This window comes from Malus domestica, chromosome 03 (assembly GCF_042453785.1).
Source record: "Malus domestica chromosome 03, GDT2T_hap1".
Lineage (NCBI taxonomy): Eukaryota > Viridiplantae > Streptophyta > Magnoliopsida > Rosales > Rosaceae > Malus > Malus domestica.
Window position 1 is genome coordinate 20390368 of NC_091663.1, and position 27403 is coordinate 20417770.

At 35.8% G+C, this 27403-nt stretch overlaps 3 protein-coding genes across 10 annotated transcripts; 1 reads left to right on the top strand and 2 right to left on the bottom strand.

The window, feature by feature from the left end:
- The first annotated feature begins 7632 nt into the window (after positions 1-7632).
- LOC139194467 (G2/mitotic-specific cyclin S13-7-like) lies at positions 7633-10065 on the top strand. The gene is made up of 8 exons (XM_070819122.1): positions 7633-8069; positions 8191-8300; positions 8412-8573; positions 8652-8780; positions 8884-9132; positions 9223-9384; positions 9494-9675; positions 9757-10065. Exons 1-8 carry the CDS (start codon positions 8006-8008, stop codon positions 9899-9901), a joined length of 1203 nt encoding a protein of 400 aa, XP_070675223.1. The 5' UTR covers positions 7633-8005; the 3' UTR covers positions 9902-10065.
- Positions 10066-10106: 41 nt separating this feature from the next.
- LOC139194468 (molybdopterin synthase catalytic subunit) lies at positions 10107-12144 on the bottom strand. 5 transcript variants are annotated; one of them, XM_070819123.1, is made up of 2 exons: positions 11845-12144; positions 10107-10880 (listed from the first exon to the last, which is right to left on the bottom strand). In XM_070819123.1, the coding sequence occupies exon 2, from the start codon at positions 10843-10845 to the stop codon at positions 10249-10251; it is 597 nt and encodes a 198-aa protein (XP_070675224.1). In that variant the 5' UTR covers positions 10846-10880; positions 11845-12144; the 3' UTR covers positions 10107-10248. The 5 variants fall into 5 exon arrangements, with proteins under 5 accessions (XP_070675224.1, XP_070675225.1, XP_070675226.1 ...); XM_070819124.1 differs by having other exon boundaries at positions 11860-12105; XM_070819125.1 differs by having other exon boundaries at positions 10107-10920; positions 11845-12067.
- Positions 12145-14860: 2716 nt separating this feature from the next.
- On the bottom strand, positions 14861-26428 carry LOC103426331 (stomatal closure-related actin-binding protein 1). Of its 4 annotated transcripts, none has more exons than XR_011579327.1 (13): positions 26157-26428; positions 25423-25720; positions 24982-25110; positions 23414-23506; positions 22415-22555; positions 21836-21904; positions 19959-20042; positions 18330-18510; positions 16744-16860; positions 16430-16576; positions 15825-15959; positions 15324-15473; positions 14861-15233 (listed from the first exon to the last, which is right to left on the bottom strand). XR_011579327.1 is itself a non-coding variant. In XM_070819128.1 (13 exons), the coding sequence occupies exons 2-13, from the start codon at positions 25702-25704 to the stop codon at positions 15189-15191; spliced, it is 1485 nt and encodes a 494-aa protein (XP_070675229.1). In that variant the 5' UTR covers positions 25705-25720; positions 26157-26428; the 3' UTR covers positions 14861-15188. The 4 variants fall into 4 exon arrangements, 3 of the variants coding, with proteins under 3 accessions (XP_070675229.1, XP_070675230.1, XP_070675231.1); XM_070819128.1 differs by having other exon boundaries at positions 16518-16576; XM_070819129.1 differs by having other exon boundaries at positions 16518-16576; positions 26034-26360.
- Between the last annotated feature and the right edge of the window lie 975 nt (positions 26429-27403).

The window sequence follows — 27403 nt, forward strand, 5'->3', positions numbered from 1 at the left end:
TTATATTATTTAGTTAGTTTTCATTGTTGTTAGTCTTTTAATTAAATTTCCGTCCATTGCAGTTCCTAGTGTCTAATTTGATTGTTTCCATTATTTTGAGTCATTCTACGTGTGTTTCGAGTTATTAGAGTTTTTAGCCTAGTTTGACTATTATAGCCTAGTCTTGTTTAATATTTTTGAATTAATTTAGAATAGATTAGCAATCCCTCCTAATCCCCGGCCTAGAACGATACCCTACTTACATCTATACTACAATTGTCAAAAAGAGGGTTTAATTTGTGTGTCAAGTAATTTTCACACCAAGAGCTCCATGAATGTTTTCAAGCAATAAAACTCAAATTTTCACCCTTCAAAATGGGGCTAACATCCTATGGTACTTTAGGGTTCCAAAAGTCACTTTAAAACACTTTTAACAAGTCAAACAAGAACCCAAAAAATCACCCTTTGGATTTGGCCGAAAATCCCCAAAAACTTGGCACCAAATTTTAGCTCTAATATTCATGCTCATATGAACTACATCTACAACATTTGAGATGGCAAATTTTCTAACAAAATTTACATTCAAAGAAACAAGAATAAAGCTTGTAACATATTACAACTTTTAAATCAAAACTATGAAATACAAAACCCAAAAGGATTCACCAACTACTAGACCTAGGCTCTGATACCACTTGAAGGAAATATTTGTAAAAACATGTTCATTTAAGCAACATCTATAGCATGCTATTAACAATTAAAAGGCGGAATCATGCTTGCATGCACTTAAAAACAAAACATTAACCATGAAATTCAAAGCCTAGTAGATTGGTGAACCAAGACTCAACTCAAATCAAAGTGAGTTGAGAAATTATACCTTTGTAGATTCCTCTTTGCATAAGCAAAGGCTAATCACCCAAAGAGAGGGCCTTCATTCCTTGCATCTTAGATCTATGGATTTGGATGGATGAAATAGGTTTCTCCAAGTTCCCAAAATTGAGAACCTCTAAGTCTCCACACCAAGGATGGATTGATGAAGAAATGAGTGACCTAGAGGAAGCAAGATTGCTAGTTAATTTCCTCTAGGGTGGCCGGCCTCTTTAGAGAGAAAATAAAGCTTTGTGTTCTCATCATTTCTCCAAAAGAAACCCTAAATGAATTTTGGCTATAAAGTCGTATTTATACCTTAATTCATTGGAGTGGCAAACTTGTAAATAAGTCCAAAACCCACTCCATCTCTAAATGGCCGGCCATAGGGATTCATTGGAATATTTGGGCCTTTGTGAATCATTATTCATTAAGTTGTCATACAACTTAAGTCAATGGACTTGACGTTCGAAGCCCATTGGGCCTTAAGGTCCAAAACTATCCCAAGGTCTTTAACGAACTTATTCGTTTGATTAATTAACATATTAATTAATCCTTGCCATAAATAATTAAACCATTTAATTATTCTTACTCATCTCCGTTGTTTCTTCAATCTTTACCTTACACGGTGTACGATCCATTAGGTTCCTTTTAGCGAGGCAGTGGGCGATTAGAACTCTTTCAAGCCGATTGTGAATTGAAACTTACTTTCAATTCTCCCTTTAGTGATTATACATGTTTAGGGCTTCCACAAACCATGAGTGACACCTAGCAGCATATCATGGTTACCCAAGCTAATCAGAAGAGGTTGAGAACCTATTCAGTTTAGGATTACAAATGCAATACGGTCTTTCTCTAATACAATACTCTTGACCACATTGTTTGGTTTGATAGTTTATTCATGTCTACTATCCAATGTGATTCGTTTACTTATATGATTACCTTGAATGTGATTTGGAACGCCTTCCTAAATCTCATTCATACTCTAATCAGAGATTTTCAATCATATCATAGAGTATTCTCCCCCAAACGGTTTGAAGGTTAAAGATCCCTTGTTACGCATTCAATTGCCTCCATGGCTAAGTGGCTTAACCCCAACGATGTCGTGGACACCCGCGGATGGGGTGACTTTGACATAATCAAAGATCAAGGACTTAACCACAAGACAACTGTGATGCCTCAGGTCAAAGGACTACTTTGCATTATCCCAACCATGAGTTCTCATGTGACATGAATATGAGAACTCTTCGTTGATCGTGTTCAGTGAACTCATTCTCTATTGAGCACCTACGTACTTGTCTTGATGTCACACACACCAATGACTCGAGACTAGTCACTCTCCCTGAGAGAAGACATAGCACGTACTGATCTTAACGGACTGTCAATGCCCAATTGGCAATCCTATGATCAGGAACGTTTAGGATGTGTCTACGAAAGAATGGTCTCATGAATCTAACTTCTTTAGATTGCATTCTCCCAATCACATATTCCTTGGACTTATCGTTTAAGCATATAACATTTATATGAGACGGCTCAAACAATAATCTTTGCCCTTTATATTTAAACTACATTAGTTTAACTTTGTGAAATGTTCGTAAAGTATCATCATATGATTGGTTTTAGGGCACATTTCCAACAGGAATGGCAGAGCTTAGTTGTGAGATTAATGCCATAAGAAATTGTGTGAAGTTTATACACTCATCTCCGACAAGGTTGGAGTCTTTTAATATTGTGTCTTGTTAAGATTTGATAGGATGTCAAGTATCCGTTTTGATATTGTCACAAGGTGGAATGCCATGTATGAAATACTTAATAGTGCTTTCAAGTTTAAAGAAGTGTTATCTAAGATGGCATTTGGGTGTCATTCTTTTATTACTTACCTTAAAAGGAGGTCTCGAAAGAGGTTGATGGGGTGACAACAAAGGCCAAGCGGGTGGGTCTTCTGAAGGTGGATGATTGGGAGAGGTCAGTGAGTTTTGCTCACTTTCTCAAAAAATTTTATAATGCCACCTTGACATTGAGTGCAACACTTATTCCAACGTCACACTTAATACTTAGCATGGTGATTGCCTTGCAAGTGGAGATAGAGGAACAAAATTTAAACGCCTCTAATGCCACTTTGCAAAGTGTGGCTACCTCCATGAAGCTCAAGTTTAACAAATATTGGGGTGACATTGAAAAGGTGAATCTTATTCTCTTTGTAGCCCAAGCACTCGACCCGAGGTACAAATATGAAATGTTGGAGACAAATCTAGAAGAGCTCGGCTATAGATGGGACAAAATAAGGGAGGAGAAAGTAAGGTTTAAAGGCTATGTAACCAAGTTGTATAATGCATATAAGAAGGGAGTGGTCCTTAGTAGTAGTACTAGTAGTAGAGCTACCTTAAATGTGGAGCAAATATCAAGTGTTGTACTAGATGATAGGGGGTGTGATAGTAGATATTGATGTTGCTTCAAGGATGACAAGGAAGATCCAACGAAAGAGAACGGAGGCACAACAAAATGAGATAGCCAATGAAGTAGATATGTACTTCAAAGATCCACATCAAAGCCTAACATATGAGGGTTTCAATGTTTTGGATTGGTGGAAAGGAATTAGTGGTCAATATCCAACTCTTAGTAAAGTTGCTAAGGATGTATTGGCCCTTCCTAGTAGCACCGTTGCTAGTGAGAATGCCTTTAGTCTTGGTGGGAAAGTTGTTTATCCTTTTAGAGCTTCCTTAACACCTAAAACGGTTGAGGCTTTAATGTGTACTAGTGATTGTCTTAGAGGAAATGAATTTTGTTTCTATAAGGAGCTTATACTCGATGAATCCTATTTCTACAAAGAGCTTGAACGCTTAGAAAGAAGTAAGTAAACAATTTAATTTCCTCTTTTATTTTCTTAGTATTTATTATCTATTAGACAATAATTCAATCTAAATGATTTGTAGTTTATTGTTGTAGGCACAGCTAATTTGGGAGGTGAGGAGAATACAACACAAGAAAATGAAATGTCACCTCCACCTCCTCGACCACCTCAAGTTGAACTTCAACAATGTCAAAATCAACCACTACCTCCACGACCACCCATTTTAAGGGGAAGGGCTCAACCATCAACATCAAGGGGAACAACCATCAACAAGATCAAGGGGCCGAAGAGGCTAACAATCTTCATAAACTTTAAGCATTTCTTTTTACTTTTGGTTTGTAACGTAATTTATTTTGAAACTTTGGCTTGTAACTAATTTTTTTGCTTTTGGGTTTGTTACTTAATTTATTTTGAAACCTTGGCTTGTAACTAATTTTTTGCTTTTGGATTTGTTACTTAATTTATTTTTGTTGCATGCATGTGTAGTAGAAAAGGCTATATACAAGGATTTTTGTTTGATTTTATTTCTACACAGAATGACTTGATTCCGCACACTACGCAGACCCACTATTATGGTTTGATTTTATTTCTACAGGCAAGCCTCAAGTTATGCAGATTAGCTATTCAGCCTATTCTGCACACTGCACAGTGCAAAAACCCACTATTATAGCCCAAAAGCTGAAAAGCCCAAATGCCCAAAAGCCCAAAATTATTTCGGGATTCCTGAAAATTTGGTTTGGGATTGGTCTTGAAATTGGGAATCCCGAAAATCTTGGTTTGGGAATCGGGACAAGGATTTCAATTCGATATCCTATACCAAACCAGTCATAGAAAAATGCTTACAACATATGAACAAGTGGGCCAAGGAGAACAACTGTTCATAGGAAATTCATCTATTTCTAAAGTTGAAGGTTAAGGAAAATGAAAAATGACTTACTCTTAATTTTGTGTTTTATATGCTTGATATCTGGAAAAACTCGGTCATTGGAGCGTTGTCAAGCAAGAATGGATTTAAATTGGTCTTTGAGGTTGACATATTTGTACTTGTTAAGAATGGGATGTATGTATGTGGGGGAGGGGGGAAGGGTACTTGAATAATGGTCTTTTCAAGAAGAATGTAATGACTATTGTACCTTCTATTAATAATAAGAACACAATTAGTTCTGCTTATATTCTTGAGTCCCTAAATGTTTGGCATGGTAAACTTGGACATGTGAATTATGATACGTTACGTAGATTAGTTAACATGGAATTATTGCCTAAGTTTAACATTCATGCAAATCACAAATGTGAAACGTCTGTAGAAGCCAAATTAACTAAAACATCATTTCATTCTATACAAAGAAATACAGAACCTCTAGATTTACTTCACAATGATATTTGTGACTTAAAATTTGTGCAAACTAGGGGTGGTAAAAAGTATTTCATTACTTTTATTGATTATTGCACAATATATATTGCTATGTATATTTGCTTAGAAGCAAAGATGAAGCCATAGAAATGTTTAAACACTATAAGAGTGAAGTTGAGAATCAACTTAGCAAAAGGATTAAGATTTTAAGAAGCTATAGAGGTGGTGAATATGTAGCACCTTTTGGTGAGTTTTGTGCTCAAAAAAAGAAATATTCATCAAATTACCGCTCTTTATTCACCTCAACAGAACGGTGTTGCTGAACGCAAAAATCATTCATTGAAAGAAATGATAAATGCTATGTTGATAAGCTCTGGAACACCCCAGGATTTGTGGGGAGAATCGTTGCTTTCCGCTAATCATATTTTGAACAAACTACTTCATAGAAAATTAGATAAGGCACAATATGAGTTATGGAAAGGTCATAGACCTTCTTATAAATATCTCAAAATTTGGGGGTGTCTAGCTAAGGTAGCGGTCCCTGATCCTAAAAAGGTTAAGATCAGTCCAAAAATCATTAATTGTATATTCATTGGTTATGCTTCTAATAGTAGTGCATACCAATTCCTTGTACATAAATCAGAAAATGTTGATGTACATGTGATTTAGAATATGGTCTTGTTTCAATTATTTCTTATATGTGCAGACTATCGATCGTATTGTGAATAGTATTTCGCTAGTATTGTTGAGCTTGTTAAATTAATTTGTCTTCTGCTTGAATGCATATTCGAATTTCTTTGCTTTTTATTGTCGAACGGAAAGATCAAATGAAAATATGATTGTTATGTTGTGAGATTAAATAGTTTTGATGCAAAAAAAAAGGTTGGAATTTCGGATAGAGGTTAGGATTTTTATCTAGTTGAGCCGATTTTTGGTAGGTACTAGATTTCCAGGTCAGGCCATATGCACAAGGTTCTGTTAGAGTAATTCGGGACTGGTGACAAAGACATTGGCAAGACGACTAGCAAAAATGGGTAATTTAGGATTACTTTGGGTTTGGGTGATTTTGATTATCTTTTCACTTAGAATAGCTATAGGACATACAAGTTTTAAGTGATTAATAATTCAAGTTAGGGGATTAAGTGACATGTTTATTTTTTTTTCTTTCTTTCTGCATTATTGATTAAACTCCATTTTTTATTGAAGGTCTAGGTCCCTACTGTGCTTTTCCACCCTAATTAAATTTGTGGAGGTCATGGACCGGAGAACTAGCTGTGTATATTGAGTGAAGTGTGCAACAATGTGTATACATAAATAGATGAAGCAGTTTGGATGTTTTCTTCTTCTTTTTGTTATTTTGCTTTCTTTCTTCGTCTTCGGATTTCTTTTGTTGTTTTTTGTTTGTTGGAATAAGAAACTATTTGTGTTATTGAGTAGTCCCAAAAGTTGTAATTTCGAATGTAAAAATATTTTAAAAGAGTTCATGTTTCCACTGATTCTTCTTATTTATAATTATATATTTTTATTTCAATCTTCACATTCTAATTACTTTAGATTAGGTAATTTAATTAAAGCGTGAATCACGTCCTAATCGGGGTTTAGACTTAATCTTGGATTCGGGTGTGACAATGTACACTTACTTTTGTATTGATATACAAAAGATGATTATAAAGTATGGAAGTTTACAAGAATAAAAGTTCACAGAGGATGTTTACAAGAAGGCTAGAAGCTGGAGGTTGGTTGCTCTGTATGCTTGTGTTTTCTTTGTGTGTAGGTGTGTGTGTTCTGGTGTTTGAAGGAAAGCCCTCATTTATACACAAATAGGTCTTCTAGCTTACAAAACTTCTTTACATAAAATTACAATTACTGTACTATTTCTAAAAATGACACTTGCTGTCTCCTTCTCATCTTGCTGTCTCCTTCTCTTTTCTTGGGGATTCGGAGGGATCCCGTGATCATGTCTGTTCATCGTACATCGTGCGATCAGAAATTATTTTAAATTTTAAATTTTAAATTAAATATAAATAATACCTAACGAAAACTGACTGCATGATGTACGATGAACGGGCTTGATCCTTTTCCCATTTGCATTGCTTTATAGAAAACATACGAACTGCTTTGAAGAATTCTAGCTCCAAGGATATGTTGGGAATTATGACAACTTTTTGTCCTTAAGATTAATATAGCCCAATTTTGGAGCTTTTCATTCGTTTTCTATTTTTTTTCACCAAATTTAACTCAATAGTTTATGGGTAATTCACACACCAGTTATTACTTTTAGCACACCCTCTCAATTTTCGACGTCGAATCAAATGAATTAAAGAATATCAATAGATAAAAATTAACAAGAATAAAATGTGAAAAATATTGTGTTAACAGCACTAGCCAACTTTATCGATGTCCAGAGAAAATTCAGTTGTTTTTTTTTTTTTTTTCCTTTGGGCTGTATTTGGGCTTTCTGACGACATGTGCCTTTTCTACTCATTGGAATTTGTAAAAAAAAAAAAAAAAAAAAAAAAAAACTCACGCACACTGGGGAGTGGGGTTACCGTTACCATCTTAATCCTACCAACGGTTAGAAAATTCTAAACTCAAAAGGAGAGAAAAGTGAGAAAGCAGCAAGGGCTAAGGGGATCGTAGCCGTTAGACGGGGGCAGAAATCCAAGGGCCTTAATTCGATGAGAATAAGACCGTTGGGGAGAAGCGTCGGTTCAGGCTTCAGCAGCTTCAAAAGGAAACCATGACAACCACAATCTGACAAAACTTGGAGAAAGACGAAAGACGAAAGACGAAAGAGAAAAGAAACAGATAGTCGAGAAGTGGAGGAGAAGGTGGCGACCATTAACGGCGAAGAAGACGGAGAGACGCGCAGCAGTCGTCTCCAAGTGTTTCTGTCGTCCTTGTTTTCGAGTCTGGGTGGAGTTTTTGGTGGTAACGGTCAAGAAATTCAAGATCTTGAAATGGCTTCGAAAGCCGTCGCTGTTGTGCCTCAACAAGAACAGCAACAACAACAACCCCACAAAGGTGCCGTACCACGACCTTCCTTAATCTCTTCTCTTCTTCTCTTCTGTCAATCACGGTTTTGATTTCTTTCGTTCCCTGGCCATGTTCCTTTGTGTTTTGCTCACATGTTTAAATGTCTCAGAGGGAGGTAAGCAGAAGAAGGTGGCAGCAGAGGGGAAAAATAGGCAGGTTCTTAGAGATATTGGTAACCTCCATGGTCAAGCCCCCGCAGCAGCACCGGATAAGACCAAGGTTATAACCTTACCCATCTTTTTAGTTCTATTTCTTTTGTCAATCTTAACTGTGTTTTAGAGTTTGTAATTCCAATTGATTAAATGCTGAGTTCCGTTGTTTAATCTTCAGAAACCCATCACACAACCAGTTAATGGGAAATCCAAATTCGATAATGCAACCAAGGTTGTGGCAGTGGTTGAAAATGACAAGATTAGTGGTGTCAACAGGCACGGGGTGGCCTCAAGGAAGAGTGTCAGGGCCTTCACATCAACTCTCAGCGCCCGAAGCAAAGTAATTTTGCACTTTTGACAACCTTTTTCGTTACTTTTGCTCGCTCTGTATACGATCACTCAGTTTCTCTTCCCACAGGCTGCTGCTTCTGGACTGACTAGTAAGCTACAGGATCTAAAACTAGACATCGATACAGCTGATGCTGATAACGAGTTGGCAGTAGTAGAATACTTGGATGATATCTACCAGTTTTACAAGTTCTCACAAGTATTTACTTGAACTTTCTGTTTTCCTTTTTTCAATCAATCAGAGCTCACTCATCCTTCTCTTTCCCCCCCTCTCTCTCATTGGATGGTTCGTTCTGATGCAGGATGAGAACCGCGTTCATGAGTACATGGATTTACAGCCTGAAATAAATGCCAAGATGAGATCAATCCTTGTAGACTGGTTGATAGAAGTTCATCACAAATTTGAACTCACGCCAGAAACCCTCTATCTTACCGTAAACATTGTAGATCGATTTCTTTCAGTACAACTTGTGCCGAGGAGGGAGCTTCAGTTAGTTGGTATCAGCTCAATGCTTCTAGCAAGCAAGTACGAAGAAATTTGGGCGCCTGAGGTAGTGTGATTGTTTTTGTTATGTATTTTTTCCGACGTTATGTTATGTATCGTTGCCTAATCTTGTCTGTGGTAATGTGAAAATGTGCAGGTTAATGACTTTGTTTGCATTTCAGACAATGCTTATGGTAAAGAAAAGGTGTTGGTCATGGAAAAAGCAATCTTGGGAAAGCTGGGATGGTGTCTAACAGTTCCCACACCTTACGTCTTCCTTGTTCGCTACATCAAAGCATCTGGACCATCTGATAACGATGTAAGACTTTTAAAAACTTTTATGATGTGATTTTTCATCCTAGTTCGTCGTAGTAACCTTGGATTGGGATTTTAATAAGTTGATTGTTGTTTGTGCTAATGTAATGTAGATGGAGAATATGGTGTTTTTTCTTGCTGAATTGAGCTTGATGGACTATACCAGTATGATTCTGTACTGCCCTTCAATGATCGCTGCGTCTGCTGTTTATGCTGCTCGATGCACCCTTGACGAGAGCCCTTTATGGACTGAAACTCTCAAGCATTACACTGGATATTCAGAAGACGAGCTCAAGTACTTAGTAAATCTTTCTCGGTTTTCTCATAATCTTTTAGTCCATGACCATGGATTGATCTTTTCTCAATTCTGGAACAGGGATTGCGCAAAGGTTCTGGTAACCCTTCATTCGGCAGCTGCAGAGAGTAAGCTCAAGGCAGTCCATAAGAAGTTCTGTAGCCCGAAGCGTAGCGCGGTTGCTCTTCTTTCACCAGCCAGTGGCCTTTCTGCCGAACCACTCTGAATATTAATATTATCGTATTCTGAACACTTGCTGTAGGATAACCAATGTTTTGAGATCATTTTGTTGTTATGATCCTTGCTTGCAGCAATCTATTGTAATATTTTCGACTCAAAAATACTGTTAATGTATTTCTATGCTCATGAATGATTCTTCTTCGAGTAAAAGTTGTGATGCATACCCTGTTAGGGTTAGGAAAAAAAAAAACTTTTTGGTCACCGCATTTATTTATGTCTGTAATCCAGCGTTGCTTGATAACATTGAGAAGTCTGAAGAACTAATCAAAACCCAGAAATACAAGTATTTGAAGAGTAAAAATGCATTACATAGAAAAAGCCTTGCAAACAGCTCTAGGACTTTCCGTCTCCTTCCTCAGTGACAGTGACCTTGACCTTAGCCCCACAACAGCTCTTCCTGCTATGCCTTCCGGAATCAGCTTCGACTTGCTTCTCATAACACATGTCATCTTTTTTCCCGAGATCCAACCTCCGCTCTAGGAACTCTGAATTCTCCTTCCAAACCTCTCCATTAGCATAAACCTCCTTTTTCCATATTGGAACTGATGCCTTTATCTCATCAATCACAAATTTACAAGCATCCAATGCATCAACTCGATGAATTGATGACACTGCAATGAAAACACTTGTTTGACCAACTGGAACGGGGCCCAGGCGGTGGGCAACTGCAATGGAGAGGAGATTCCAGGATGATCTAGCAGATGAACAAATGGATTTTAGGCACCGTATTGCCATGGGAACATATGCTTCATATCTGAGCTCCAAGACTGTTTTGCCCGCAAAAGTGTCGCGCGTGGTGCCCGAAAATGTTGCAATGGCACCCGCCTGTGGGGCACTCACATAGTTGATATATTTGGCCATGTCAATTTGGATCTCCTCCTCTAAGATTTCCACTAGATTTTTCTCCTCATCAGCCATCTCCATCTCCATCTGGGACTCGAGCAGAAATGCAGAATCCCCGAGCTCTGAAGAACGATGCAACTTTTATCTCATAATTTCTTAAATCTATTGATCATAAACAAAAGACAGACCTAAATGATAAAGCTATCGATCATAAACGAAAGACAGACCAAAGTGATAAATCTATCTGTCATAAAGATAAACAATGAGAGAATTCCAGTACCTGATGGCTCTGGTAAATTATCAGAAAGGGGAGGTTTTAGCTTAAGTAGGAATCAACCATGAACGGAACAATTAAAAAACTCAAGTTCCCAGTGATTTTTCTCCCCTATCAAGTCATCCATGTATGAGATACCAAATCAAAAGGGGAAAACACTTGTGACGTAAATTTGAAACCCTAATGAGCTCATAGTTAAGAAGGCAAATAATACAGAACAACCCACCAATCAATCTTTTGTCACAGACCAGCATGATATGTTTTCCGTAAAGTTTCACCAGAAAATCGGTTAAATATCAATCCAACGACATGAAACAGAAGGAAACATAGCGTAGTGTTAAAAATACTGGAATGGTTATCCCTCTGTTACAGTTGATAACATTCAGTCCAGTGCGCCCCAGAATTAATCAAATCCATTTCAAGGGTTGACGTTCCCCAGTAGATGTACCAGGTACTCAAAATGCCAAATCAATCAAATGTGCACTACTCAATTAACCACGAAAACACTACAAGCTCAGTTCACCCTCAGAGAGAGGTGCAGTCGTTCCTGAGCTTTCTAAGAAACCATTACAAAATTTCACAACATTTGACGAGTTTTCTTATATCCAAAAATTAGGAATTGCAGCAAGGTAGAGTCAGACTGTAAAAGGCTAATGGCATGGCAGAACAAGAGACTCAATTCACATTAAAAATAAAGTAAAATAAAAATCAAGCTAATCAAACTCTTCATGGGGCCGCACAATTAAAGCAGAAAATCAATGATTCAATGTTCATCACGACCTAATCCGATCCAATTACGAATTAAACAGTACCTGCTGAATACTCACAGTAAGTGAAAAACTGGATGGTATTGGAGCAGTTCAGTAGCTAAGAGATGAGAGAGAGAGAGAGAGAGAGAGGTTGACGACGGTAAACAGTCTGTTTACGACTTTAAGGCGACGCCAGTAGTAACCATGTCATTTTTGGTTTTCTATTATCCAAACGCGAATCGTGTTCTTCGCTTAAACATTAAAATTATAACATTACTCAATAATTAAATGACTTTTTGTTTTGTTGAGAAAATAGACGGCTCCGGCCATTATTTTCCACTATTAGGTTTAGGGCGATTTTCAAAATAGGCATGTGAGGATCACTGAATCAACCCGTTGACCCCCATTTTTAATTCCCAAACATGATTTTAAGGATTTATTTTTCAACCATTTACGATTTTAAGGGTTTATTTTCAACATTTGTTTGATTAAGAAAACATATACAAACAACGACTATTTTATGTGTGATTGATTAGAAGAAAATGTAGTGCCTTGAGTTTAATTTTCTAGAATGAAAAATTCATAAAAGAGTGATGAAATTTAACATTGGTAGTTTAGAGACCTATATCGAAAATATAGACAAATAACATAACTAAATTGTGATAAGATAATCTAATCCAATGATTGTTCTGAAATGAAAATCTTGATTGATTTTAGAGAATGTGTTAATCAGAGAAATAAACCAAATGATGAGATTGAGATAAGATAATCAAATCCAATGGTTGTTATGAAATGAAATCTTATCTTGTCTGATTTCACAGAAACAAACCAACATATGAAATTGAGATAAGAGAGCCTACAACAGTACATAAGTGATGAAATCTAACTTTGTCAGGAATTGAATTTTTTAAGGTTAAAATGCTCATAAATTAAAATTTAAGATAACACTCCAAAAATCAAGTTAAGAAAAGTTAAGACAAAAATAAATTTACCATGTAATTAAATTATTACGTAAATAAAATATATAGCCTCATATAGAGACCGAAAGATATATAGGCTCCTATTGGGAGAGATTCTTTTTTAGAACCCTAAAGATTCATCGGAGCTCTAAATTGGGCTATATCCACTACTTGTGTAGTCCCATATAAAGTCCCTCTCATTGGAGATACTCTAATGCATGTAGTCTATATAGCCCACTCATTTTAATACATGTTAATATTTAACATATACTTAGTGCATGATCGGCAATAAATAATACTTTTATGCTAAAAATAAAATGAGTTCTCTCTATTCCCCATCCTTTACAGTGGTAGGGAGGAGTGTTGCTTTTGTACCATGGCATGGGTTTGAATCTCTTCGGTTCTCTAATCTAACATCTAATCTAACAAATCTATCGTATGACAAAAAATAAAGACTTTTTACCCTATGCAATCTAGCCATTGTGCTTCTTACTCAAGAAAAAGAAAAGATTTTTTTTAATCAATCACTAAACCCTTAGCTCCGCAACTTCCTTACTTTTTGTTGAGATTTTCCAATGAATGTCATATTTGGTATGTTATTAATATCTTTATTTACTATTCTTCATTTAATTAGTAGGTTAATTATTTATTTGGTCCTTGAATTTGTCGATTAGATTACGATTTTGAGAAAAGTTTATATTTCATCGTTGTTGTTTCATGTTGATTATTATATAATTTTATATAGGCAAAAAAAAAATGAATATATAATTTTGTGGTACTAATTTCAGCTAGCCCACACAAGAAAAAAAAGTCCTAGCTCCGCCCTTGGCGGTACATGTATGAAATTGTTAGGTCTACACTAAATGCATAAATTAACACATTTTTATTATTTTGTGGTGCAAAATGAAAAAAAAAAAGAAACTTCAAACCCATTTCAACCTATTAGCAAAAAGGTTATTTCGGTAACTTTACCTACAAAAAGAAAGTCATGGCCAGCTTTATGTTATCTCAGTCCATCTCCAACTGAAAGAGCTCAACATAATTCCATTCAAAATTATAGCCCAGCAAAAAATAAAAAAAAACCTAAATGAACGTGTCAAATTATACTCATATTCATGTACTATTTCCAACACAATTGGCTAAACATAACCCCCTCAATTATTTATCAGTTTTACATTTATACTTTAAATTCATTGGTTAATTTATTTAAACTAACATTAGATGATTTCAAATCTAACTGTTGAATTTGAATAAATTATTGTAACTAAAGAGGTGGGCTCTAAAAAATAGTTAAGAGGGGGCTACATTTGGTCAGCTTGATGCCCTTTTGAGCCAAATAATGCGTTGGTGGGCTCCATAGAATTATAACTCCCATTAGTTGGAAATGAGTTTCTAGACAAATTAGGTCAATTTTTAGCTTTTGAACCTTTGACTATCTCCATTAGAAATGATCTGAGGCTCCCAGAGAGTTGTATTGTACTATTGTTGAATCATCAGATGCTAATGTTTAATAATTTAGTACGAAATTTTTACTTGATTATTCGTTGAAGTAATATACCATTCTTATTGGTGAACATGCCTGATCAGCTTACCTATTGTTTTTGCGGGTCGGGTTTGGATTTGAATATTTCTACCGTCTAGCTTAATGAGTAGACACGATATGATCCATACAGATAAGGGTTGATACAAGCATGGTAAACACAACCCTTTTGCCAAGTCTAATTTGGTGAGACTAATTGTTTGATCCTTCATCAAACGATGACATGATGAGCATGTGACGCTTATATAGGTTATCATATAAGTCACATCTGCACTACTCAGACAAAACAAAACTCATCAACTTAGGGGTTGATTTGATGTTTAAAGAGACTAATGCGACGCAAGTGCAAGAAAAATGTACAAGAAGTTGACAAGGGTAATATATGAAAAGTGAAGACATAAGAGGGAGAAATGTTTGCAACTATTACATTAATTTACAAGAGGGAGAAATTTTGAACCTATGATGCATATGAAGAAACCTGACATCATACCAACTAGGATATTGGACCACATATTGGACCACGCCGTGTCTGAGTTTCAAACCCACCCCTCTTAGTCTACTTTGTAGTAGCAAAATCATATGACAAAACAGATCCATTAATGAAGGGCTTCCAATCTCAGGTTACCAAAATCAATCAACAAAATGTTACATCAATCACTCGGCATACGAAAGGTGTTGCACTCAAATCAACCCCCAATCCCAAGCCCGGAAGAGCATTGTTTACACTCTCAAACAATAAGGCAAAATTAAAAAAAAATGCCTTCATGTCGTAAAACGAAACGAAAAAATGAACATGTCAGCGCCTACACGCACAGCTAAACAAGGCCGCATTTTACTATTACAAACTTATAATACAAGAGGAAGCTCAGTAATTACATTTAGGGACTAAGATACCGGTCGACATCCCATCAGGTTCCCAGGGGAGTTCTGTCATCCGGCCCGGCTAGCATGATCTGCCATATTACGCATTTAATATTTATAATCTCTTCGTCAATCATATATAACAAGGGACCAAGAAACAGCAGGGAGAAAACTCTACATACATTACAATCAAAAGCAAATCTCCTGGCAAGCATGATGGCCGCATTCCTCTCTCGTTCTGATTCAAATGCCAACACGTAAGAAAGCCCTTGCTTCGCTTGCCAAAACAGTGCCTGAGCAGCAGCATTCCCACCTCCTCTAACTCCGCATAGCTAAAGCATATGAGCAAACAGCATTCGCAGTCATGTTTTAAAATCACCGAGACAAAAATAAAGGAACACAACTAACGTTTTAATACAAAACCCATTGTCTATTGGAGTGCAGTTTCTATTCTGGTTTCAGTTGCAATGACAACAAACAAATTGCTAGTAGAACAAGTACATTTCGATTTTTGCACTCATGGCTTTGCTTATTAGAGCACCTAAACCGCATATGTGATGCATTAATGATGAGATGCAACAGAAGACTCGGGGAGATTAAGATTGAATGGTAAATGTTACAACAAATAACTGTATGGTTACTTAAAAGGGTTAAGTGGAAAACAAAGAAAAAATCTCTAATACCTGCATTGAGGGAGAAAAGTATTCTTTAGCAATTGTAGTTTTTCCCTTGCAAAGTTTAATCCTCATTTTTCCAACATGAAATACATGAATAGATTCCGAAGGATGATTGACCCCATTCATCTGGGTAATAACTACCTGCAAAGCAACCAAAAAGAAAAAGAAACGTCTAAGGGGGCAATGGATGATTGTAGGTGATGAAAATAACACTAAATCTTTTATTTTTTTCAGCTACCAATAAGAACAAATGAAAACAGTGACTGCACAGTTCAGCAAATATGCTAGATAATAGAAATGCCATTTAAGACACCAAGAAAGAGAGGAAAACTGAAAAGTTGATGGAAATCATAGTGACACCGAACTTTCATCCAAATGTTTATTCTTTTTTCATTTTAATCTCCAAAAGGCATATATGGAACTTTGAGCATTTGATCTAGATGAAAAGCTCAACATGGACTGGGCAATTCACATGACCTTAACAAAGGGTCAGTCCAAACATGATTGATAGGAAAGTTTTTAAGAAACTGATACTTTCCTATAACACTGAAAAAAAGATCTACCATAATAATACTAAATAAGTAAAATCGTTCATAATATAAGCATAAAACCTGAACTCTTGTCACGAACGTTGGCTGAAGATATAATACGGTGCACAAACCAATAATTCTGAGAAAAGATTTGGATGACATAACATACATTGAACTCAATATCATGTTTCCGTACAAGTGCCTCCACATAGCTTCCCAAACCAGCAGCTGATGATAGCAAAGAAATCAGCCCCTTCCCCATTCAGTTTGTTTAGATCATAAAAGGATATACATGTTGACAGATTTGAACAAATGAAATAAACGGCTATCACAATGTCTTAGTAATTCAAAATCTCAACTTGATGAAAGACAAAAATCAGTTATGTAAACCAGACCAGGATCAATGGGACCAGCAGTTGTCAGCGTTAGCCTCTGTCCTTCATAAATAATATCAACTTGCAAGACTCGCCCAACATCAAAAGGCTCTGGGGCATAAACTGATTTTATAGCTCCTGGTGCAGGGAAAGTTGAATGAGAAATGAATAAAGATCTTGACAGCAAATTGGTTATGGGTTGGTTGTAAAAAGATCTTAACAGCAAGAAATTCATCCACATTTTAGGCCAAATTTGGTCACACGTGCTCCAAGTTACTCAATATAATTGATGCACACATAGTCCATACACGTGGAAAGGGATGTCTTGAATATATAAAAACAAGCCTGTTCAAATCATTGAAGTAGGCCCTACAAAGATGTCCTCAACTTATTTGAGGGATCCCTCATCCGAAGCTGATCATATATATACACATATACATACGAGCTCCTTCTTAGCAGGAATCCCGTTCTGCTGTAGTTCCTATATGGTAGAATACATGGTTCACACACACACACATTCATACATACAAACATACACAGATATATTTAACAAATACACAGATATATTAACAATCAGTATTAATAGATCTAATGAAATGGTGAAGTATAAAATAATTACACACAAATATTAAGGGTATCAGTTTTAAACTTCACTCAACCATCTATTCTTAAACAATAAAAGAGGGTCGTGAATCCCATTCAGCCACTCTTCATGAAAAATTAAAAGGGTCCCTGCCATCTGTCCTACAACAAGCACAGTCCCAATATTTAAAAGACCTAAAAGAAAAATAATCATGACCTTCAAAACGAACAAATATTAACAAGTGTCATTCTCCGTTTTTTTTCTTTTGCCGGAGCTTTCAATGACACTGAAACAATAGGCAGTTTAGTGCAGCATTGCATGGTAAAGAGTGTAAAAGGAATCTTCGATCCTTCAAGCTTAGAGAGACAAGCCGAGAATATTTCTTCCACTGGAACAATAATGTTGCAAATAGGCCTCAGCTCATATGCCATCCAGCAATGTTAACCATTGAAGTTTAGCTGATAAATCAAGGTTTCAACAGAGTGCCCAACACTAAACTGGGCAAAGCCTAGCCAAATTCAGTACTAGGGTGAACTTTTTAGCTAGTGATGTGCATGCTACATAAGCTTGAGTATAGTTATTGAGTGAGTACATGATTGACGCAATTGATTAGTTAGAAATCTGACAGATAATCTGAAACTAGAGGCCATCCTGATTGCTTAAGGCTAGCTCCTCTTTACTAAGAATAAAGATGTATACACAAATCAAATCAATTAGTCCAGAACCATAAAGCAACGCTAAACATATCAAAGACAATCAAGTATATGCATGTCTGCATGATAAACATGGTTACGTGCACCTGGCATTGGTTTATTAAATTTCATGTACTTATTATATAAACACAGAAGCAAGCATGCAAGAGTGCGCGCACACACACTAAAGAAAGTTCTGGAGCTACACCAAACAAAATGAAAAGAATACAAATGAACATTTTGTGACACCACCATATTTATATAACACTGAACCAATTATTATCATGCCCTTCTTCACAAAGTCAATAGTAAGCATAAAAAAGACTATATACCTGATATAGACTCCTTCTTGCCACCTTGAGATGATACGCGATACCATTGAATCAAACATTTACAGAGTTCTGGAGCATCACCAGAGCAAGGCTGAATCCGCAAATATGACCCTAAAACTTCAGGGCCATCTAATTCAAATAATTCGGAAATTTTCTCCAAGCCCCTCTTGCTCATTGCCAGCTGAAACATACATAATGAAGACGTCAGAAATAAAGTGTACAAGCTAAAAAATCAGTCAACTATCATACTATCCCCCGATCCCCAACTCTATGATACTTCATGCTATGTAAACATTCAGAACATGAACATATTCTGTGTGATTACTAAGTACTCATTCTCCAATTTACCAATTTTCTATGATTAAAGGAGATTACTTTATTTTCTTGGTGAATTAAGCAACTAATAATCGATGCAAGAACTTTACTTTATTTTCTTGGTGAATTAAGCAACTAATAATCGATGCAAGAACTTTAGCATTTCATTAAGTGTAGACACAATTTCCAAAAAGAAATCAAAGAGCACAGGCAAGCTTAGTGTTGCCAGCTAGCTTTCTGTACAATATGTATTAGGATCTTAGAAAGAAAAAAATAAACGTATTAAGACCTGTAGCTGTAGGCAACCATGGGCTACTAGAATAAGTAAAATAACTCCAGAAGCTTGGGGATGGGTCTCAGCTCACTTATCGAGTTGTTTTATGCCATCTACCAGCACTTAAAACCCATCAAACCAAAAAAGGGCCCATTTAAAGCCTGATCCAAATATGATCTGGAAAAGCATTCCTGGGACCAAAACTCTTTAACTAGAGTCCCAAATTTCTAAATTCTGCCATGACGAAGGAGTACTGATACTACTAGACTTTAGATGTCTAAATTCATAAATCCACACTGATCTAATAAAGGAGCAAGAGTTGATGTAAACCTGGTTGACCAGAAATATGCCGAACCAAGAAAATCCGTTTCCTTCTAGCTTTATTCGGCAATTAATATATGGGAAGCTTTCGATTATATAATCAAAAGAAGACGAAAATTACGAATATAATTCTTTTAATTATATAATCAAGTTCAATTGGAACATGAAGCGGACAAAATAAAAAAAGAAAATTTGCTAATAAGCAAAGTTTTCTATCCTATTTGGAGGTTCACGATCTACTTATTTTTGTTTTGCATTTAGTACTCGCTGACAGAGAAATCCTTAATTGCTTTGCTAGAGAACCAGACTATACTAAAAAAATTCACATCAAGTTTCCTCAAAAAGAAAAGAACAACTTGTGTTCTTATATCTAAAAAATTATTCTTCGGGTTTCTTCATATTTTGTTCCAAAAAAGTAATTGCTTCTTGCTGCCTAAAACCTCAAGGGATTTAGTTGCATTAAGAACTAAAATAATCAGAGACTAACATAAGATAAAACCCATATTTGATCCTCATCTCGCAAATCCAAATTGCCCAGAACCCAAAAGACTAGGCAAGCCTAAAACTGAATGTTAACATCTACTACTAAAAACTGCATGGAAGTTTGAACCACTCAGAATCAGCATATTGACATATGTTATGCAATGGAAACTCATCAAAGAACATCACAAAAGTCAAATATATCAAAAAACGCAAAGCACTTAGAATAATAAACGAACCTCTTTTTGAAGCCGAACAGAATTCTTAGACTTCTCCGTAAGTTGTGCCCTCAATGCTCGAAGCTCGTGTTCCATGTCCATTACCTACAAGTCGATGATCAATCCTTCAAGATATTCTTACACGTAAAGATTATTAACAGAGCCAGAAAAGGGTGTACAGTAATCATGTACAAGAAGTATTAAATAGTAAATTAAACGTAAAAACAAAAAATAAAGAAACAAGCGAGAGTCACTAAGTCCAAACATTATGCAGAAGTGGTTTCATTATTAAAAAGAAAAGTAGTCTCTAAAAACTTGCTCTCATGTAATCCATGAATAAAAATAAAAAATGTTCAGTAGTTTTTTTATTATTTATTTATTATATAAGAAAAACTTACTAAGGGAAAACACAAGAAATACAGGAAGCATGGAAAAATGGTCCATGAAACACTTAAAGCAAACAGAAGAAACACAAGAACCCAATGAAAAAACCTAAACCAATATGCGTACAAGGAATTATCGGGAAGTTGTCAATACTCAGTTATTCAAAAACTTCAGAATAAAATCAACCGAGTGCAATCCCAATCCCAACCTATAGAGTACTACAGCTTTCCAGTGTAAAACAATTCATGAAGGGAACTATCCTTAAATAATGTGGACAGTAAAGCCCAGGCCCCAGAGTGAGAACCAAACTCTGAAACACATTAAACAGCTTAGCTTTAAAACCGAAGGAGAATGCCTGACACACAAGACCAACAATGCTCTCTGCCATAAAATCCATACAAGGAAATAATACTTCCATCTAAACCGAAGCAAACACTGTGCAAATAACTCCCTAATATCCTAGGCATAGGAGAAGACAGGGCAGTAAAAACGGAATGGACTTTGGGTAATTTCCTCAAATCTAAATTACAACAACAACAACAAAGCCTTATCCCACTAAGTGGGGTCGGCTGTATGAATCCTAGAACGCCACTGCACTCGGTTTTGTGCCATGTCTTCCGTTAGATCCAAGTAGTCCAAGTCTTTTCTTGGAGTCTCTTTCCAAGTCTTCCTAGGTCTTTCTCTACCCCTTTGGCCCTATGCCTCTATCTCCTCAAATCTACATCAATCAAAAAAATCATTTTTTTACTTTTTTTTTTTTTTTTTTTTTTAATTTTTTAAAATTTTTTTTATAGTTTTACGGATTGTGGGTTGTCAAAACTTAAAAGAAGCAGCAAAGATTTCCACCTCCAGAATAACAATTATACCTTTCCGCAGGTAAACTTCCTTATTTAGATTAGAAAACACCACTGAGAGACTAAGTGCCATGCTTCCACTGGGCCTTCCTTAGGAAAAATAATTACTCAAGCCTAGTAAATATCAACAGGATAACTGAGCCTCATGGCATCTATAAAACTCAGAAGCTTTTTCCTAACCTTTAAAACATTTTTTTACACTCCCCTGCATCATGTACATTTGCATTCAAAAATTGCAAAAATACCAAGTATGTACGACTTTCAATCTGTCAAAATCAGAACATAAAAAGGATCCCATAAATACAATTGACCATCCGGAACAAGTAAGAACAGTATCAACCTATATGTCCTTTAATGTACAGATAATTGACCAGAAATGGTACCGATACAATTAATCATTATATAGTTACAACTTAAAATAAATAAACAGAACTTAGAACTAAGAACCTTTAGACCAAAGAGAAAGACATTCTGAATGAAAATGCAAAGAAAGCAACTTGTGAGCACCAAATGTTTTGAATTCTTTTTAAAAACTCTTTACAATAAAGCAGAAAGGAAGAATGAATAATTACGTAAACCACACAACCTCATGAAAATAACCAACACTATACTTGCATTTAAAATTGTAAACAAAATCAATACGAATGATCTAAAAGTCACCTTGCTTGGCTGATGCAGCATTTTGATTCGTCTAGCCTCTTGAACCTCTTTCATCAATTCTTCTAAGTCCTAAATAGCATACAAAAATTGCTCATGTCCAAGATAAATTATATACTAGTCACCAGACATAATGCACTAAAACTACTCACATGTTTCAACATAAAATAGCAAATAGAACATGAAATGAAAGATGCAATTATGTCCATAAATGTCATTCTTATGTCAAGAAAAGTGATAACAATCAATGAAGCATTGATGTATTTAATGCCAACAAGGTTCTAAATATCTCCAAACCACCACCAACCCCCCCGCCCCCCAAAAAAAAAATTCAGTAAAAAGCACACATAGCCACTTGATTAGAGGGGAGGGTGGAAAACTAAAGGTAAGAAGGAAATTACGCCAATTTCTGTAATAGACAACATTGACCAAATCCATGAGTTCCAAGGCTTGTTACTTTATTAAATTAGAGGTGTATACGAATAAGGGCATTTAATGCTTCTTTCCAGGAATGAAAACTCCCATAAACTTCTCTTATTCTCTTCTCATCAATCTTCACTCTCTTTCACACGTAGCACAAACCTGCTTTCCTGAAGCTCGCGACATTTGTTCTTGTTCCTGAAGGGCTTTTTCCACCCTCTGTACTGCCGCTCTGGCATTTTCAATTTCAGCACGAGCAAAAGCTCTCTCCTCATCAACAAGCTTTTTAGCATCTTCTGAAGCCTGCAAAGGGATAAAGAGACTCAAAATGGAAAATCATTTAAGTAATTAGACAAACAAATGAGAAATGTTTAAAGACCAATTGTTGTGTGGTATATAGCTAAATGATTGATGAGTAATTTATAGCAACAATAAAAGTGAAACATATCGAACTCTTGACCTCCCTTACAGACATGAGTGTTGGTGGAGGTATGCAACAATGCACCGGTCCATTTATAGAATTGGAGTAGAAAACCGGATAAGCAGTCCCCACAACCTCAATATATGGACCACAAAATTACTTGCGACTCAAAAAGAGATTTTGGAAGTCCTAGAAACTTCTAGTCACCTATTTGATAAAAATGTAAATTCATGTGTAGGAATTCATGAATTCTTTAGATATCATGTGCTAATAGAGGTCTAGCTTTAACCTGATGACTCATACCGAAAACCAATTTGACTGTAGAGTTTAAAAAGTTCGAAAATAGCAAACATATAAGACCCATCCTTCTTTAAAAATGGACTCATCAATGCACCTTGGTCCATGTGATACAAGATGCATCACCATGGCACAGGACCCCACATTTTTTGAATTTCTAAAGTTGCCAAATCTGGAAAAATACAGAAAGCAGCAACTAGACCTCTTCTTCCTTTGTTTGTATCAGACTGCATCAGATATGTACAATGTACTCCCAAGTCTCAAACATTAACACAGGAGAATTTACCACACAAGTTGGATCAATATTTACCAAATTCCTACATCTTTTTAATGACTAAGACATGTAAGGACAAATATTAACTTCCAAAAGAATTGTCCTATAAAATCCACAAGCTGGACAACTGATTTGAGTGACTTATCATTTAACTTATATCAACCATTACCTTCTTAAGAAAATTTGCTAGCTTCTTCACCTCTGCTTTTTCTTGTATTAACTCCCCTTCTCTTTGAGTCAACTGAACTGCTAAGGCCTCAACCTGAGAGAAGCAATCATAACTTCTTAGTCGGTATTTGCTTTTTTTAAAGACAGCAGAAATAATAACTATATGAAAGAAAAGCAAAACAGTGGGGCAAATGAATCATTATTGAGAGGAATAAACATACTCAGAAATGGAAAATAAAAGTCTATCATGAGAAAACATGGTTGGAAAAGTTGAATTCCATAAGACAACAAGCCCGAAGGTATTAAAGTCCAAAAAATAAATTGATAACCCTTTAATAAAATAGATTAATATCGTTCCATATGGAATCATTTGATTCGACCGGTAATAATGTAATTTGATTATAAATAAGTTAAATTCTAGGGATTTGAATGCATTGGCAGCATCTTGGATAGAGAGGCGAAACTAAAAGGTGGGAGGGAAATTATACCAATTTCTGCAATACACAACGTTGATAGCATCCATTAGTTCCAAGCATATTAGACTATTAGTTTATTATATTAGTGGGGTATACGAATAATGGCATCAAATGCTTCTTTCTAGGGATGTAAACTCCCATAAATCTTCTCTCGTATCTTCGCTCGCTTTTTAGTTTTTCCCCACACCCTCTCCCCCTCACTCATAATGTGGATAAGCCTTCACATTTAGTTACATATTTGTCTTCTTTTTCTTGTTATTATAAAAATTATAATGACGTCTTATTACATTTTATATCAGGAATTCAAAAATAAAAAAGGAACATGTTCCTGTACACATACTGCAGGAGTTAATATAGAGGTTTTAAACTTGTCCAGACCCAAGCCCAACCCCCACCAGTTATTTCCAACCCTTCCCCCTTCCCCCTCCCCCCTCCACCCCCCCCTTCAAAAAAAAAAAAAAAAAAAAAAAACCTGACAATAGTTGGGTCTAAATGCTTAACCAAATATTACTTGCATCAGGTATGCCCACTGTTTCAATCTATCACTTGCATCAGGTAGTTCCGGATAATTTCATTCAAACAGGAACATTCAGAAATCCCAAAAATAACATGTAACACAACTGTGATATGAAATGTTTGAAAAGTTGAAAGATCCATGGTAAAAGTTGGCCTTTGCTTTGCTTTTCCAACAAAATTTTGAGATTCGCTAAGTTCACATGAAATCGATTGGTGTTCCTTTAAGACAAAGTCGGAAAAGATGAAACAAGGTCACTTGGTAGTGCATGTCATGAAGGTCAAGATGGGGAAAACTTGAAATGGCTTACACGTTTTTAATTTAAGGAGATTCTTTTACCCTTGAAATTGCAATGTCGTAGATTTTTAACATGGTTTTTGTACAAACAGACACTATCCTATACTTTTGCAACCAAGAAGTCCAGCCAAAAAGTCAATACAACATTTGGTACCCAGGTTCATAAGTTTTACATTATAACAGCAATAATTGCCCAACGAACAGTGTGACAAGTGGAACAAGTTTTCTGAAAGGAACAATTCAGAGTAATTAAAAAAAGAAAAGGAAGAAAAATGAACTAACCATTGAAATAGCATCCACTACATCATCCTTGTTTCTACCAGCCACACGTCCTTTTAGTGATTCTAGTGCATCCCGAAGCTTCTTCAAAAGGACATGTTTTTCCAAAGAAGCTGCCTCCCTGAGTCTAGCCTGTATTCAATAACTGAATTTGTTTAGAATTTCGCAATCATCCACTTTATTTGGATGTTAATGCTTAAATTTTTCAAAACAGGAACAAAAGAAGCACTGCCTACAATCATTTCCTAACACTAATTTTTCCAAATTATTTTAACTGAAAAAAAAATTAGAATGAGATTAACTACAGTCTACAGTGAAATAAACATACTAAGCATTCAAAATCAGATTTCCATCATAAACGAAAAAATAATACACTATTAACAATTCAGTCAGAAACGATAATAACTTTCTACCAAAGAACCAATAATTTTGAAAGCATTTAACCTCTTCAGACAACTTAGCAGCAGCAGCCAACCCTTTCTCAAATTTACTGGCAAGGTCTCGGACGGAAAGGCGATTCTGCTGTTCCAACAATTGTGCTGTCTCACGGGCTACAACTTCCTTCATCGACAGTACCTTTCGGTCATCCTTTCCCTCTACAATCTGATTGTTAGCTCCAATTCTGTAATTAGGAAACCGACTTGAAGCAAAAACCACATCAGCAGACACCGCCGGAACAGCATCCTTTTGCATTGTGTCCCCAAAATCTCGGCCTACCCTCGTCATTTCTCCAGACCAATTACTGTGTCAACCACCAAAAGCTACACATTAACATTTACACACTGAAATTGTAAAAACAATGTCTTTGCCTACCTAAAACCAAGTGTGGATCAGAACCCATCTACCTACACCACCTAATTCAAGTAATCAGTTTCTAAATAATGCATTCAGTTGCTCAGAAAATGTAGAAGAAAAACAAAACCCTTAGCTGATCACAACCCTGAACCAAAAAGTAAAATATATAAGAAATATCTATCTATTTATTTGAAACCAGAAGCATCCAAAACAAGATAAAGGGATGAGCAAAGACAGAAAACAAAACATTCCTGATTTACCCAATTGAGCAACGTGCCTGGAGAAAGACAATCCAGCTGAAACCCTAGCGAACCCTTTAATTACTGGTTGTGGGTTTTGGTTTGTTAAAAAGAATGAAGATAAAGAGGGAAACTTGGACTTACAGAGGATGAAGCTTTAATGGGATAAATAATGGGAAGGAGCCACTTTGAGAGATTCTTGGATCAGAATTCAGAATCAGATGCAGGTTTGGCTCCTGTTCTGGTTATCCAAATTGAAAATCTACAAAAACAGAGAGAGAGAGAGTGAATAGAAAGGATGGGGCCTACTTTTGTTGCTTTTTTGAAAAGCAAACGAAGAAAAGAGACGGCCGTCCCCTGTTTGCTTTCTTTTTATTTTATTTTTTCCCACTAAAATAATGGGAAATATATACGGCTTTTTTGAACCGGCTTCCCGTCTTTTTTCAAAATACAATAGTGTTCTCATCTGTTTTTACATCCATCACCTACCAATGCACTTCTATTTTTAATAAAAGATGACAACAGATCATAAATCATGGTTATCTATTTTTTTCAGACCTGAATATGTTATCGGGAATTTCATCTTGGTCGTTATCATAGCCAAGCAGACTTATCAACTTAGAGCATCAAACTCGGGATCTTCCACATTTTTTGTTTATTAGGGAGCCGCAGTTTGCGCTCTTATCACTATGCCACTTATTGTGCTTCCTACCCAAGGTCTAAAATATCGATGATATCAGAAATATCGGTAGTCTAAAAACACGAAAATTTCGATGGAAATATCGGGATATTATCGATATCGATAAAAATTGAATAAAAACCACGGAAATTGTAAGAAAAACTTGGAAATTTTTATTGAAACTTTGCAGGATGTTTATTTAGTCAATTATCTATTAGTTTATCATAAAAAAATTGAAGGAAATGCATTGCATGATGAATTTAACTGATTTAAGTTGATTATATAGCAAGTTGGCAAACATTGTGAGTGTAGAAAATATGTAGTAATTAATTAAAGAAGTTTAAACACACCATAATCATTTATATATAATGAATTAGTACAATATTTTACACTTTATACATTGCATGGTAAGATACATGAGTGACTTAGTACCACATAGAGTTCCTATAAGGTTCAAAATTTTCACTATCTTCATCATCTCTATGTGTAAAGTAAGTATATTGTGAAGAGTAGTCATCAAATGATAAATCCCCAAAATAGTTTTGCATGCAATTGTTAACATGCCATCCATATGGATTCGAGATTAGTTGACGTTGTCCATAAGCAAAATCATTTGAAGATTGAGTCTTGGATTCTTTCCATAAGTCGCTCGATTTCATCCCAACAGGAATGGGATATGAAGGGTAGGGAAATGGTTGGTTATGAGTATAAT

What these genes read in the sequence shown, in the direction of transcription:
- LOC139194467 (XM_070819122.1), top strand. Translation starts at nt 8,006, where the DNA reads ATGGCTTCGAAAGCCGTCGCTGTTGTGCCTCAACAAGAACAGCAACAA. An exon ending in AGTTTTACAAGTTCTCACAA is followed by an intron (nt 8,781 to 8,883) that starts GTATTTACTTGA and finishes GTTCTGATGCAG; the next exon opens with GATGAGAACCGCGTTCATGA. An exon ending in AAGAAATTTGGGCGCCTGAG is followed by an intron (nt 9,133 to 9,222) that starts GTAGTGTGATTG and finishes GAAAATGTGCAG; the next exon opens with GTTAATGACTTTGTTTGCAT.
- LOC139194468 (XM_070819123.1), bottom strand. Translation starts at nt 10,845, where the DNA reads ATGGAGATGGAGATGGCTGATGAGGAGAAAAATCTAGTGGAAATCTTA.
- LOC103426331 (XM_070819128.1), bottom strand. Translation starts at nt 25,704, where the DNA reads ATGACGAGGGTAGGCCGAGATTTTGGGGACACAATGCAAAAGGATGCT. An exon ending in TAGTGGATGCTATTTCAATG is followed by an intron (nt 23,507 to 24,981) that starts GTTAGTTCATTT and finishes TGCTTCTCTCAG; the next exon opens with GTTGAGGCCTTAGCAGTTCA. An exon ending in AACATGATATTGAGTTCAAT is followed by an intron (nt 15,960 to 16,517) that starts GTATGTTATGTC and finishes GTTGCTTTGCAG; the next exon opens with GTAGTTATTACCCAGATGAA.